Source organism: Rhamphochromis sp. 'chilingali', assembly GCF_963969265.1.
Source record: "Rhamphochromis sp. 'chilingali' genome assembly, chromosome: 16".
NCBI lineage: Eukaryota > Metazoa > Chordata > Actinopteri > Cichliformes > Cichlidae > Rhamphochromis > Rhamphochromis sp. 'chilingali'.
Window position 1 is genome coordinate 1,524,652 of NC_137943.1, and position 15,839 is coordinate 1,540,490.

General features: G+C 43.8%; 1 protein-coding gene across 7 annotated transcripts in view; it reads left to right on the plus strand.

Moving 5' to 3' along the window:
* The window catches only part of LOC308413106 (junctophilin-1-like), a 64,762-nt gene that overhangs the window by 33,061 nt on the left and 15,862 nt on the right, over positions 1-15,839 (plus strand). For 5 of the 7 annotated variants that reach the window (XR_013974670.1, XM_080907896.1, XM_080907897.1 and 2 more), the window contains exons 4-5: positions 8,736-8,978; positions 9,397-9,833. Coding sequence is in view for 5 of the 7 variants with exons in the window: in XM_080907896.1 (XP_080764022.1) it covers positions 8,736-8,978; positions 9,397-9,833 (680 nt within the window). In the remaining 2 variants the exon portion in view is untranslated. The other 2 variants (XR_013974671.1, XM_080907900.1) reach the window with 2 other exon arrangements.

A 15,839-nucleotide genomic window follows, 5' to 3' on the forward strand; every position in this document is an offset into this window, starting at 1 on the left:
TGTATCTGCACACATTTTAAATTGTATCTTCAGGCACAAAAAAAACTATTTTGATTGTATGATAAATGCCAAATATAACACAGTTTGACAGGCATAAGAGTATTTTTACATCGAAAAGTGATTTCCAAAGAGCTTTTAGTTGAAACCTTGGCATATCTTGGCATGGTGTGTTCTTTAAAAAATTAAGAACCGGAGTGGCAGGAAGTAGAGCAGATCATCTACTGACTGAAAGGTTGGTGGTTCAATCCCTGGCTCTCCCTAGTCTGCATGCCAAATATCCTTGGGCAAGATATTAACTCCAAGTTGCTCTCTGGTACATAGTAGTTAGTAGGTAGTTAGTAAGCACTTCAAAGTATAGAAGATAGTGCTTGGCTGAATGTGGCATGTTGTGTAGAGCGCTTTGAGTACTCTGGGAGAGTAGGAACTGCTATATAAGAATCAGTCCATTTACCATTTTTAAATGATCTTTAGGGCTGGACCTGGTGACCCTGAACACAGCCTTAGTTATGCTACAATAGGTCTAGGCTGCTGGGGGTTTGCATGATGCACTTCTTCTTCACTCACCTCTTTTTTTTATACAGTGTGTTTATACAACAATGATTCAATCATTGGTTTTAATTAATCGTTAGTTATTGTTAATCTCTTTCCGTCTTCCTCCACTCACCCAACCCCTCGTGCCAGATTACCACCCCTCCCTGACCTTAGTGCTGCAGGAGGTTTCTTCCTCTTAAAAGGTTTTTTTTTTTCTTCCTACTGTCGCCAAGTGCTTACTTAGGGAGTGCAGAATTATTAGGCAAGTTGTATTTTTGAGGAATAATGTTATTATTGAACAACAACCATGTTCTCAATGAACCCAAAAAACTCATTAATATCAAAGCTGAATGTTTTTGGAAGTAGTTTTTAGTTTGTTTTTAGTTTTAGTTATTTTAGGGGGATATCTGTGTGTGCAGGTGACTATTACTGTGCATAATTATTAGGCAACTTAACAAAAAACAAATATATACCCATTTCAATTATTTATTTTTACCAGTGAAACCAATATAACATCTCCACATTCACAAATATACATTTCTGACATTCAAAAACAAAACAAAAACAAATCAGCGACCAATATAGCCACCTTTCTTTGCAAGGACACTCAAAAGCCTGCCATCCATGGATTCTGTCAGTGTTTTGATCTGTTCACCATCAACATTGCGTGCAGCAGCAACCACAGCCTCCCAGACACTGTTCAGAGAGGTGTACTGTTTTCCCTCCTTGTAAATCTCACATTTGATGATGGACCACAGGTTCTCAATGGGGTTCAGATCAGGTGAACAAGGAGGCCATGTCATTAGTTTTTCTTCTTTTATACCCTTTCTTGCAGCCACGCTGTGGAGTACTTGGACGCGTGTGATGGAGCATTGTCCTGCATGAACATCATGTTTTTCTTGAAGGATGCAGACTTCTTCCTGTACCACTGCTTGAAGAAGGTGTCTTCCAGAAACTGGCAGTAGGACTGGGAGTTGAGCTTGACTCCATCCTCAACCCGAAAAGGCCCCACAAGCTCATCTTTGATGATACCAGCCCAAACCAGTACTCCACCTCCACCTTGCTGGCGTCTGAGTCGGACTGGAGCTCTCTGCCCTTTACCAATCCAGCCACGGGCCCATCCATCTGGCCCATCAAGACTCACTCTCATTTCATCAGTCCATAAAACCTTAGAAAAACCAGTCTTGAGATATTTCTTGGCCCAGTCTTGACGTTTCAGCTTGTGTGTCTTGTTCAGTGGTGGTCGTCTTTCAGCTTTTCTTACCTTGGCCATGTCTCTGAGTATTGCACACCTTGTGCTTTTGGGCACTCCAGTGATGTTGCAGCTCTGAAATATGGCCAAACTGGTGGCAAGTGGCATCTTGGCAGCTGCACGCTTGACTTTTCTCAGTTCATGGACAGTTTTTTTGCGCCTTGGTTTTTCCACACGCTTCTTGCGACCCTGTTGACTATTTTGAATGAAACGCTTGATTGTTCGATGATCACGCTTCAGAAGCTTTGCAATTTTGAGACTGCTGCATCCCTCTGCAAGATATCTCACTATTTTTGACTTTTCTGAGCCTGTCAAGTCCTTCTTTTGACCCATTTTGCCAAAGGAAAGGACGTTGCCTAATAATTATGCACACCTGATATAGGGTGTTGATGTCATTAGACCACACCCCTTCTCATTACAGAGATGCACATCACCTAATATGCTTAATTGGTAGTAGGCTTTCGAGTCTATACAGCTTGGAGTAAGACAACATGCATGAAGAGGATGATGTGGACAAAATACTCATTTGCCTAATAATTCTGCACTCCCTGTAATATCAGATATTTATATTGAACTGAATAAAGACAAAAACACAGCTTTTTTGATATTTGCATAGAAAGTAAAATCAGATTATGACAGAAAATGTAGATGGATACAAAGATACAGTTTAGTGAGAAGTAAAAAACTTAATGTGTGAAAACTATAAATAATTCTGCACTCCCTGTAAGGCATAGGTGTCAAACTCTGGCCCGCGGGCCAAATTTGGCCCGCAGCCTAATTACATTTGGCCCGCGAAGCCATACCAAATGACTATTAGAGCTGGCCTACTGGTATTATACAGCTAATATATATATTGTTTAGTATTAAGCTTTGCTTGTTCTATATTCAGTTTTTCAGCAAAACGTGCTTGAGTCCATAAGAAAAGATTCATTCTTATATCTAGAGGAAGATTTTTTTTTCAGTAAATATTACTGTTAGCCCGCGACTTTGTTCCAGTTTTGAATTTTGGCCCACTGTGTATTTGAGTTTGACACCCCCGCTGTAAGGGTTCATCTGATTGTTGATCTTTTCTCTGTATTATTGTAGGGTACCTTACAAAATAAAGTGCCTTGAAGAGACTTAAATGGAAGTGTACAGAGTGCTTTCGGTTCAGCACCCACGTCACTCAGCTCTCTAGCTGACTGCACTAAAAAAGGAAAAACGCTCATTGGAGAAACTATCATCACCTGCTGGTTAATGTTTTAATTACACAGGTGGGTTGCACCTGAGACATTTGTTGGTTTTGAAGTCTCTTCATGTTCAGTGCATTGTCAAGAATTGTCGAGACTTTGATAGAAGGACAGACATCAGTCTTTTGGGCAACGGGTGACATGGACTGCTGTGGTACAGGAGAGTAGTGGATAGGCCAGGCACTACCTGTGGGTGACCCCACAGGAACTAGATAGATCCAGTGTGGTGACTGTGGGTGCTGTTGTTGACCAGGACACCAAGTGGTGGTGATAGTACCAATTATCTTGTTGCTGGCCTTGCATAGACTGGAATCTCCTTTTCTCTGCCTCTGCTGCGCTTTCAAAATCTATCAAATGCTTCATTTTCCTGTTTTAGACATTTCTGCTCAGCTTCATATAGTTCCTCCAGCTTCCTTCTCTGTTATGTATGACTGTGACAGATTCAAAGTTGTATTAGCTTTGGCCTCGTGTTTGCTCACATGAGCCTCAGGAATGGCCAGCCTTTCACAGCTTCGTCCACTCTCACCATCGTAGTCTGGATTGTTTTGACTTTACCGGGGATGTGTGCTGAAATGCAACAACAGGGCCACTTTTTTTCTCCATAACTCGGTGTCCTGATGGAAGTTTCTCATCTGAATATTCAAACAGTTATATGCTACGTACTGTATACATGGCATGCACTAAGTTGTCCACTGTCAGAGGCCATAAGAAGATCATTTGTAACCTTCACTAAAGCTGTTTCTGTGCTGTGCTGAGCTCTGAAACCTGACTGAAACTCTTCAAATAAGCCATTCCTCTGCAGATGATCTGTTAGCTGTTTGACAACTACTCTTTCAAGGATGTTTGATATAAAGGAAGGTTGGAGATTAGCCTATAATTAGCTAAGACTGCTGGGTCTAGAGATGCTTTTGAGTAAAGGTTTAACTACAGCCAGCTTGAAGGCCTGTGGTACATAGCCGATCATTAGAGATAGGTTGATCATATTTAACCTCCTAAGACCCGAACTCTTCCACGGCATGCATTTTTAATTTCTATTTGGTATTTGGGCTGATTGGGTCCTGATGAATGTAAAAACAAAGATTTGCCAGATTTTTTTTTTACCTAATTTTTGTTTCTGAGAAAAATGAGAGCCACATATGAGGATATTCATTTAAAATTTCGATAGAACAGTAGCAGTATAATGTCCTCGGTGGAGTGGATATCAGGCCCTTGTAGAGCAAAATTGAGTATTTTGGTCTAAATAACCCAAAATGTGATGTCCACATATGTGGACGCCAGGTCCTAGGAGGTTAAGATCGAAGAATTAATTAATGGCAGGACTTCTTTGAGCAGTTTTGTAGGAACGGGGTCTAAAAGACACGTTGATGGTTTGGAGGAAGTAATTATTGAAGCTAACTCAGAAAGATCAATTGGAGAAAAAGAGTCTAACTTAACATCAATGGTACTAAGAGTAGCTGTAGATAATATTACATCTGTGGGATGATTATTGGTAATTTTTTCTCTAATGATAAAAATTTTATTTGTGAAGAAGTTCATGAAGTCATTACTGGTTAACGTTAAAGGGATGGTTGGCTCAACAGAGCTCTGACTGTTTGTCAGCCTGGCTACAGAGCTGAAGAGAAACCTGGGGTTGTTCTTATTTTCTTCAATCAGTGATGAATAGTAAGATGTTCTGGCTTTGCGGAGGGCTTTCTTATAAAGCAGCAAACTATTTCTCCAGGCTAAATGATGATCCTCTAAATTTGTGACACGCCATTTCCTCTCCAGCTTACGAGTCATCTGCTTTAGGGTACGTGTTTGAGAATTATTCCACGGAGTCAAATACTTCTGATTAGAGACCTTAGTTTTCACAGGAGCTACAGTATCCAGAGTCGTACAATATAATTATTTTATCTGAGCTCAGAACTAAATCAGATAAAAAGTCTGAGAAATCAGACAAACTCTGTGTAAGGCCCAGGTGGACGATAGATGATAACAAGTAAGACTGGTTTCTGAGTTTTAAATCTGGGGTGGACGAGGCTAAGCATCAGGCTTTCAAATGAATTAAAAGTCTGTCTGGGTCTTTGGTTGATTAATAGGCTGGTGTGAAAGCGTTGTGCAGCTTTCGATACTGTCGACCATAATATCCTATTAGAGCGATTAGAACATGCTGTAGGTATTACAGGTACTGCACTGCAGTGGTTTGTATCATATCTATCTAATAGACTCCAGTTTGTGCATGTAAATGGAGAGTCCTCTTCACACACTGAGGTTAATTATGGAGTTCCACAGGGTTCAGTGCTAGGACCAATTCTGTTTACATTATACATGCTTCCATTAGGCAGCATCATTAGAAGACATAGCATACATTTACACTGCTATGCTGATGACACCCAGCTCTATCTGTCCATGAAGCCAGATAACACACACCAATGAGTTAAACTGCAGGAATGTCTTAAAGACATAAAGACCTGGATGGCCGCTAACTTTCTGCTTCTTCATTCAGATCAAACTGAGGTTATTGTACTCGGCCCTGAAAAGCCTAGAAATATGGTATCTAAGCAGACTCTTACTCTGGATGGCATTACCTTGGCCTCCAGTAACGCTGTGAGGAACCTTGGAGTCATTTTTGACCAGGACATGTCCTTCAACGCACATATTAAACAAATATGTAAGACTGCGTTCTTCCATTTGCGCAACATCTCTAAAATTAGAAATATCCTGTCTCAGAGTGACGCTGAAAAACTAGTTCATGCATTTATTACTTCCAGGCTGGACGACTGTAATTCATTATTATCAGGAAGTCCTAAAAACTCCCTGAAAAGCCTTCAGCTAATCCAAAATGCTGCAGCAAGAGTCCTGACAGGGACTAGAAAGAGAGAGCAGATTTCTCCTGTTTTGGCTTCCTGTTAAATCCAGAATTCAAAATCCTGCTCCTCACATACAAGGTCTTAAATAATCAGGCCCCATCTTATCTTAATGACCTTGTAGTACCATATCACCCTATTAGAGCACTTCGCTCTCGCTCTGCAGGCCTACTTGTTGTTCCTAGAATATTTAAAAGTAGAATGGGAGGCAGAGCCTTCAGTTTTCAGGCCCCTCTTCTGCGGAACCAGCTTCAGTTTGGATTCAGGAGACAGACACTATCTCTACTTTCAAGATTAGGCTTAAAACTTTCCTTTTTGCTAAAGCATATAGTTAGGGCTGGACCAGGTGACCCTGAATCCTCCCTTAGTTATGCTGCAATAGACGTAGGCAGCCGGGGATTCCCATGATGCATTGAGTTTTTCCTTTCCAGTCACCTTTCTCACTCACTGTGTGTTAACAGACCTCTCTGCATTGAATCATATCTGTTATTAACCTCTGTCTCTCTTCCACAGCATGTCTTTATCCTGTCTTCCTTCTCTCACCCCAACCGGTCGCAGCAGATGGCCCCGCCCCTCCCTGAGCCTGGTTCTGCTGGAGGTTTCTTCCTGTTAAAAGGGAGTTTTTCCTTCCCACTGTCGCCAAAGTGCTTGCTCATAGGGGGTCATATGATTGTTGGGTTTTTCTCTGTATCTATGAAGCGCCTTGAGGCGACTTTTGTTGTGATTTGGCGCTATATAAATAAAACTGAATTTAATTGAAAAATTGCTGCCACACCGCCCCCTCGGCATGTGCTTCGAGGTTTCTGGTAGTTAGAATGACTCGGGGGTGTTGATTCATTTAAACTAACATAATCATCCTGCTGCAACCAGGTTTCTGTGAGGCAGAGTAAATCGATTTGTTGATCAATTATTAAGTCATGTACTAACAGAGACTTGGAGGAGAGAGACCTAATATTTAATAATCCACATTTCACTGTTTTACTCTTTGGTTCAGATGTGGATACTGTATTGTTCTTTCTTTGTAATTGTTTATGTTTAAGTTGTTTGTTGCTGGTTTTTAGTTTGTTTTTTGTCTGTTTGGAAGCTGACACAGTCTCTATGGAGATGGGTTTTTGGGGAAGTAGCAGGAGGAGAGAAGCTGCAGAGAGGCGTGTAAGACTGCAACTCTGCTTCCTGGTCCCAACTCTGGATAGTCATATTTTGGGGGGTTTAATAAATTTGTCCATATTTCTAGAAATGAGAGCTGCTCCATCCAAAGTGGGATGGATGCCGTCTCTCCTAACAAGACCAGGTTTCCTCCAGAAGGTTTGCCAATTATCTATGAAGCCCACATGCTCCACCAACCTGGCTGTCTGAAAGTGGTAGATGCTGGTCCAGATAAATTGAATCTCTAATAATTTGCACATTTCTTTCAGTGTGAAAGACATGAGCGATGTGCACTAGTCAGTCAGTCAGTATCGCTTTCAAGAGATACTCACCCACTCTGACTCCAACCCTGGGTTAGATCAGAGTTTGGGGGACCAGGTTCTGGATGCAGCCCAAGTCCACCATATAGCCTTGTGTATACCCCCTTGGTAACTTACCGGTGTGCTGTACGTCCCTCTCAGATGGATAGAGGGTGTTGGAGGGCCTGCAACATGGAACACCTGTCTGACCTCCATCCATAGACATTCCCAGCAGATGTGTCCTTATCACGTGCACCTCCAACACTCCTGCCCCAAGCTCGTGTGGGTCCTGGTGCAGTGCCTGGGAAGGCAGAACAGGGAGATGTGATTGCAGCACAGAAGGGAAACCAGCATCTCGGAGCTGAGACTGGCCTCATCCCACTCGTTAGGCGGCCGCGTCTCTCAGTCTCCTCTAGCCATGCTGCTTGTGGATCTCTGCCAGCATGACTACCACCTCCAGGCTCGCTGGTCGAGGGCAGTGGACCCATTGCGCTGTCTTCCCAGGGAACCCCTCCACGAATTGTTCAAGGTCCACCAGCTCAAACTGCCACGCTTCCCCCTCTGATCCCCCGGGCTGCAGCCACCACATCAGAGAACCGCTGGGCCCATGAACTGCTGAGTGAAGGGCCAATACTCTGCCGACATTGCACTTTTCCAGAATTGCCAGCGGTCCAGCATGGCCCGGCAGATGTTGGGAAAGCACCGCGATGCCGGCAGCAAGCTCAGGGCCACCATCTAAGCCTCCCTCCATAGCAGCAGCAACCACTCGTCCATAGGCCACTGACACCCCTCTGCTGTGGCCAGGAGTGTCTTCAGTTTCCCCTTACGCACCACCATGTACTGTTTGTGCACGGCTGTGAGCTCTGCCGCCATCTGACCCAGCAGCTGGGCCAGCTGTACAGGCTATGGATCTGACATGCGTCCTGCGTTTTCGGGACAACTGTGATAGACAGACCCAGTAAACAGCGTTTTCAGGTAAGTGACCATTTATTTAAAGACTTCTTTGAGTTTTGTTGTGGCAGCTTTGCAGCTGACATGTCTCAGCTTGGCAACAACAACCCTCTGCCAGGTCCCTGCGTCAGTAAAAAGGAAGAGCCTGATTAGCAGACTGGCCCCAGCTGCACTGCCAGCCTCTCTGGCACTGTGCTCTGAGCCCACTGTGCCACCCCTCTTCTGCAGCGGAGCTACAGACCACACCTCCACCACAGTGGTGTTGATACATGGTGTCCAAATTTGTAACTGTTCCAACTGTAATTATTTTTTGTTTTTTTGGGGGTTTTTTTAAGGCAGCTGTGTCCGATCTGACTTTGATCTGTCTTTCAAACTAAGTGTAGAGAACAAAAAGTGTGTGTGTGTGTGTGTGTGTGTGTGTGTGTGTGTGTGTGTGTGTGTTTGTGTGTGTGTGTTTGTGTTTGTTTGTGTTTGTTTCTAGGACCCGACTACACACTGCAGAAGTACAGTGACTCGCAAGATGTAACTGAGAAGCCCAGAGAGGAGACAAAAGAGAAATCTCTTTCGGGGAGCCCACATTTCTACAGGAAAGGCACAACACCGACTCAGTCTCCATCTGCAAGCCCAGGTCCCAGCCCTAGTCCTTCACCTACTGCTGCTAAAAAGGCTTTTTACAGCAGTAAAACTCTTGCCTCTGATGCAGCAGCGGAGGCTTTGACAGCAGGTAAGCAACTTTATTGCATGTTTGTCTATCAGATATTAGCTGTAATAGTAATACAGCTAATTTCTACATATTTACTGCAACAGGAGGTTTCCCAACAGTCTGGAGGAAGTTCTCCTGAAAGCTGTTATTTTTTCTTTGACTCTGTAGTTCATCTCATCCTGAACCATCTGTGTTTGGTGGGTTTAGGTTGGATTAGGTTATAGAGACCCATGGTTTGCCAATTAGGAAGCTGGAGGGTCTTTTTGCTTATTGTCTTGCTGAAAATTAACAGCATCCCGCAGATACTGTGAAGCTGAACTGAGATGTGAAGCTTGACTGAAAACTTGAAATTCTACCTCCTGAACCAGTATATTGTATACGCATTAGTCATTTGGTTAACTGTGGTCTCCATTACTCCTGTCTTTTTTTCATTGTACAGGCATAACAAAAGCAGCGTCAAAACTTTCTCTGAGACAGCAAGTAAGGCAACAAGAGGCTTCTCCAGCAGTCAAACAGTCTGCTACCACTACAGTCAGCAGTTACTCAAGCAATGGACAGATTCACTCCCAGTTCCATGGTTACCATGTTAAAGCAACTCTTAAGATTCAACCCCCTGAAGAACCAATTGGTGTAGTGGATGATCTTCACCCATCTGACCTTGTACACTTGCTGCCATCACCTGTCAAACAAATTCAACCACCAGCACCAAAACCCCTGCCAGCCCCTATCCCTTCACAAGTTCCAGCAAAAGATGGCACCAAAGCACAAGAGCCTCCCAAGGAATCGCAAAAAAAGGAATCAAGCAAATCAAGGAGCCTTGCAGAAACCAAGAAAGCCAGTATGGAAATGGATCCTGAAATTGTAGAGGACAAATCGGTGAGTTGAGTTGCCACACATATTTTTATAATATAGTATTCTAACAATCAGGGAGAATCGAACGCACAGTGAGTGTGCGTGTTCAGATTGTACTGACATGACTTATACTTTCTAGAATTTCCCACCAATGTTACAATAACTATAATCTGAATATGGATATATGTCCAGCATTAGGGCTGTTGCCATATCATGGTGCCCACGGTAATACCACAATACATTTTTACCTCATATAAAAGTGCCATATTTTGATATTAATGATATAACAATGCTATACATTTACATTCCCTAGCACACACACACAGACAGACATGTTTAGCAGTGAGGCCCACATGTCAGCCTTCAGTGGGATCTGATTATTCCAGATGTTGTGTGCGATGAGATGGATTTAAATTAGAGTCTGGATTTAACAGGAAGCCAAAACAGGAGAAATCTGCTCTCTCTTTCTAGTCCCTGTCAGGACTCTTGCTGCAGCATTTTGGATTAACTGAAGGCTTTTCAGTGAGTTTTTAGGACTTCCTGATAATAATGAATCTTTGAGCTCAGAGAAGAAATTCAGCTGTTTTTACAGGAGGAAGACATGCATGAAGTTGCAAGGAAATGCTGTAAAACTTGTGAAAATCCAGTTAAAAGTCCAAAGTTACTGGTTGTACTTGTTTGCGGTGAGCAGCAGATCAAACAAGTTAACAATTATAAATGGTTTCAAACACACATCCAGGCCTGTGAGACTCATTTAGACACTCGGACACTGACCGTGGTTCTCTGGTACACTTCTGCATACTTTTTGTATATTTTGTGTAATATTCAGTAATAAACTGTAAATTTGGACTTTTTCAAGGAAGCATTTTTTTATTCAGTGTTTTCATTTTTTAATGAATTTACTCCTACTGGGGAGAACACACATGAGGTTCAAGGCCTGGACGATGATGAAACCTGGAAAATGGTTGCAAATAAATATGGGTACCACTTTAGGCAGCTCCTAATTTTATGGATTCGGCACCCAGCTTTGCTTGTCTTTTCACTTTTTCGCTACGCGATTGCATTTAATTCCCGCTCGTCTCTTTCTGTAGCTAGCCTGTATCACTACACTAGCTGTCTTGAAAGCGTCTAACTCCCTCCCTTCTTTCACATAACAGTATGATTACAGTCAGTCTTGTGATTTGCTGCATGGTGTGCCCATCAAAATAAAGTCCTTCCTACATGGATTCTCAGCAGGGTTGAAGATTCAGCTGCCACATACCGACAGGCCATTAATCAGAATCAGAATCAGAATACTTTATTGATCCCTGGGGGAAATTATTTTTTGTTACAGTGCTCCATTATAAACCAACATTAAGACAAGACAGACAATACACTAACTAAGAATAGTACAATATATACATATATACATACATAAGTCACTCATAAATAAATAGCTGAACAAGAAACATGTGTAGTTTATAGCAGCAAACAGTGTGTTAAGTGGATGCGTTGTACAGGGAGCCACAGGCAGGAAAGATTTCCTGTGTCGTTCAGTGGTGCATCATGGGTAATCTCAGTCTCTCACTGAACGAGCTCCTGTGACTGACCAGCATGTCATGGAGTGGGTGGGAGGTGTTATCCAACATTGTCTTTATCTTGGACAGCATCCGCCTCTCCGACACCACCTTGAGGGAGTCCAGCTCCATCCCCACAACATTGCTGGCCTTACGGATTAGTTTATTAAGTCTGTTGGCATCTGCGACAATATTGACATATGAAATTATATCGCGGGCCGGATGTGGCCTTCAGACCGTTTAGGAGCAGTGCTCTCTCACACAGGGTTTAGTGGGGGTGGGGTGCTGCTGACTTCAACTGTGGATATAGTCGGACAGCAGGAAGAATACTTTGAGGACCTGCTTCTGTAGAGGACGCAGAGTGTGTGGATGAGGGGCACGATTTGCCTGTCACCAGGGGCAAGATCAACAAAGTAGTTAAACAACTACTTGGTAGCAGCAGGGCCTCTGGGGTGGATGAGTTGCTCTGACTTCCTTAAGGCTCTTGTTGTTCTAAGTCTGTCTTGAAGATCTGGCAAATTCAAATTCAAATTCAAATTTTATTTGTCACGTACACAGTCATACACAGTACGATATGTAGTGAAATGCTTGGACAACTGCTCGTGACCTAAAGAAAACAAAAAAGGAAAAGGCTATGAATAAGATAGGAAATAAATATGAAAAATTAAAAAGGGTAAATTTAACTAGGAAGGAATAAAATATAAATTAAGGTTAAAAATGAAATAACTGTACAACACAAATTAGAATGAAGGGTAAATTTAACTGGGAAGAATAAGATAAAATATATAAATTAAAGTTGAAAATAAAATAACTGTACAACAAAATACACAATATAGAACTATATAAGAATGTATGAAGAAATATAAATAAATATATACACAATAACAGCAGCATATACACAATAACAGCAGCGTGATTTAAGTAATGAAGTGAAACAATGTCCAGAAAGTCCAGTGTGTGTGTAAGAACTATATGTGTGGGTCAGTACTGTGTGGTGGTGTGATTGAGAGACCGTATCGCCTGCGGGAAGAAGCTCCTCCTCAGTCTCTCTGTGTTGGTCTTCAGGGAGCGGAATCGCTTTCCTGACCTCAGCAGAGAGAACAGTCTGTTGTTGGGATGGCTGAGGTCCTTCACCATCTTCCTGGCCTTGGTCCAGCACCGCCTGCTGTAGATTGAGTGCAGGTCAGGGAGCTCGGAGCAGATGGTGCGCTCAGCTGACCGCACAACCCTCTGTAGAGCTCGTCTGTCCTGCATGGTGCTGTTCCCGAACCAGGTTAAGATGTTTCCCGTCAGGATGCTCTCTATGGTGCACGAGTAAAAGTTCCTGAGCACCTTGGAGGGCAGTTGGAAGTCTCTCAAGCGTCTGAGGTGGTAGAGACGCTGTCGGGCCTTTTTCACCACGGTGTTGATGTGACAGGACCATGACAGGTCCTGCGTGATGTGAACTCCGAGGTATTTGAAGCTGTCCACTCTCTCCACTGGGCACTCGTTGATGACGGGGGTCTGGTAGTTCCTCTCCTGCTTAGTGCTGAAGTCCACTATCAGCTCCTTTGTCTTACTGACGTTTAGAAGGAGGTTGTTCCTCTGGCACCAGTTCTCCAGATTCCTAATCTCCTTCAGGTAGGCCGTCTCGTTGTTATCAGAGATCAGGCCCACCACGACGGTGTCGTCAGCAAACTTGATGATGGTGGTGGAGCTGGTAGTGGCCACACAGTCATATGTGTACAAAGAGTACAGCAGGGGGCTCAGAACACACCCCTGGGGGGCTCCAGTGCTGAGAGTGGTGGAGGCTGAGACATGTCCGCCCATCCTTACTGCCTGTGGTCTGCCAGTTAGGAAGTTGGAGACCCACTGACACATAGATGAGCTGAGTCCCAGATGCTCCAGCTTGGTGGTGAGTGTGGAGGGAATTATGGTGTTAAATGCAGAGCTGTAGTCTATGAAGAGCATTTTAACATAATTCCCCCTTCTAGTGTCCAAGTGAGTGAGTGTTGTGTGGAGGAGATGAGAGATGGCATCGTCTGTTGAACGATTTGGACGGTAAGCGAACTGTAGTGGGTCCAGTGTGTCTGGTAGTGAAGAAATGATGAAGTCTCTGACCAGGCGTTCAAAGCACTTCATCACTACTGAGGTGAGGGCTACAGGGCGATAGTCATTGAGAGAAGCAGGGTGGGGTTTCTTCGGGACAGGAACAATGATGGACTCTTTGAAGCATGTGGGGATCACCGACTGAGATAAAGAGATGTTGAATATCTCAGTGAACACAGGAGCTAGCTGGTATGCGCAGTCTCTTAGGATACGACCTGGGATGCCGTCTGGTCCTGCTGCTTTCCTGGTGTTCACTCTCTTGAAGGCTCTCCTTACTTCATGCTCGGAGATGACGAGCACGTTTCCGGTGCTGGCAGTATCTTCCTGTCTGCAGCCGTTAGCGCCGCTAACACTAGCATCGTTGGAGTCCTTAGCTGCAGCCTCGAAGCGAGCATAGAAAGTGTTCAGCTCGTCTGCCAGAGTCACGGCCGCGTTCGTCATACCGGTTGTTGGTGCTTTATAGTCCATTATTGTCCTTAGTCCCCGCCACAGGCTCCTAGAGTCACTCTGTTGGAGTTGTGACTCTAGTTTCCTCCCGTAGCGCTGCTTCGCCTCTTTCACCGCCCTCCGCACCTTATATGACGCGGCTTTGTACGGGTCCATGTCCCCCGTCGTGAGTCCCGTGTTGTAGGCAGCGGTGCGGGATCTCAGAGCGTCGCGGATGGTTTTATCCACCCACGGCTTCTGGTTGGGAAACGTTGTGATAGTCTTTGTCTCCACGGTATCATCTGCTAGTTTCCCGATGAATCCCACAACCGCTTCCGTAAACACGGTTGTGGCAAGGTGCTTCTGGATTGGTAGACTGGAGTGGTGATTCCCATCTTTAAGAAGAGTTTCTGGAAGGTTATAGGGGGATCACACTACTCAGCTTCGCTGGGAAGATAGACTGTACCAGGGTACTGGAAAGGAAACTTTATCCATTAATCAAATCTCAGATTGAGGACTGTTGCAAGAGCTACAGTTGTACACTGCCAGCAGTCAGTGTTGGACTTATTCACAGTAGGTGTTGGACTCAGTCACCAATCCTGCTCATTATTTTTATGAACAGAAATTTTAGGCATAGCCTCGTGCCTGAAGGCTTCCAGTTTGGTAGCTTCAGAATCTCACCTCTGCTTTTTGCAGATGATGTGGTTCTGTAGGCTTCAGTAGGTGGTGGCCTGTTTGACAAGTATTTGTCTTGCAAAATTTAAATAAAAATGAATGAATATTCTTTATTTATTGTCATTGTCACAGGTACAATGAAATTGAAAGATGTCTCTGGTCAGTGCAACATCACAAAAGATAAATACTTAAAAACTATAATTAAATACTTAAAAACTATAATGATAGGATATAAAAGATAGAAATACATATAAAATACAGTATTCTCATACCGTAGATACACCCAAGCAATCCAGGCCTAAGGCCCCATACAGACACTCAACATACGACCTAGTTGATATATCACTCAAACAATCAATCACTCAGTCAATTTGTTAGCGCATCCAACAAAACATGTCTGAAAGCATTCCAACATCAAGGGCACAAATGACAACAGGGGCAATGAAAGTCATCTACTTTTAGTAGCATTGAGACATGATATTGCAATTGGGTAGAAACTGTGTTTGAGTCTGTTAGTCCTTGTGTATGTTGTTCTATACTGTTTACCTGAAGGCAGCAGTTCGAACATGGAGTGACCAGGGTGTGAGGTGTCCTTTATGATGTTATGGGCTCTTTTGAGGCAGCGGGAACTGTGTAGGTCTTTCAGTTTGAGGAGAGGGCAGCCGATTGTCCTTTGGGCAGCGTTGATTACTCCCTGGAGTGCTTTCCTCTGAGCCACTGTGCAGCTAGCGTACCATATGCCTATGCAGTACGTTAGTATGCTTTCGATGGAGGCTCTGTAGAAAGACACCAGCAGTCTCTGTGTGATGTTGTTCTTCCTAAGCACTCTCAGAAAGTACAGTCTGTGTTGTGTCTTTTTCAGTAGCTCAGAGGTATTCACACTCCAGGATAGGTTTCCCTCTATGCTGACTCCCAAGAAGCGGAAGTCTGCCACCCTCTCCACACAGTCGTCGCTGATGATTAGTGGTTGGATTTCTGTCTTGTGTCTTCTGTAGTCAATTATGAGTTCTTTGGTCTTTTTCGTGTTTAGGAGAAGGTTGTTATCCTTGCACCATGAAGACAGCCGCTCCACCTCATCTCTGTAGGCAGACTCATCTCCCCCAGATATGAGCCCCACCACAGTAGTGTCATCTGCGAACTTTACAATGGCGTTGCTCTGGTGGGCGGGGGTGCAGTCGTGTGTATAAAGCGAGTAGAGCAGTGGACTAAGCACGCAGCCCTGTGGCGACCCAGTGCTTAGATTTAGGGCTGGAGATGTGTAACATCCCACTCTCACTCTCTGTCT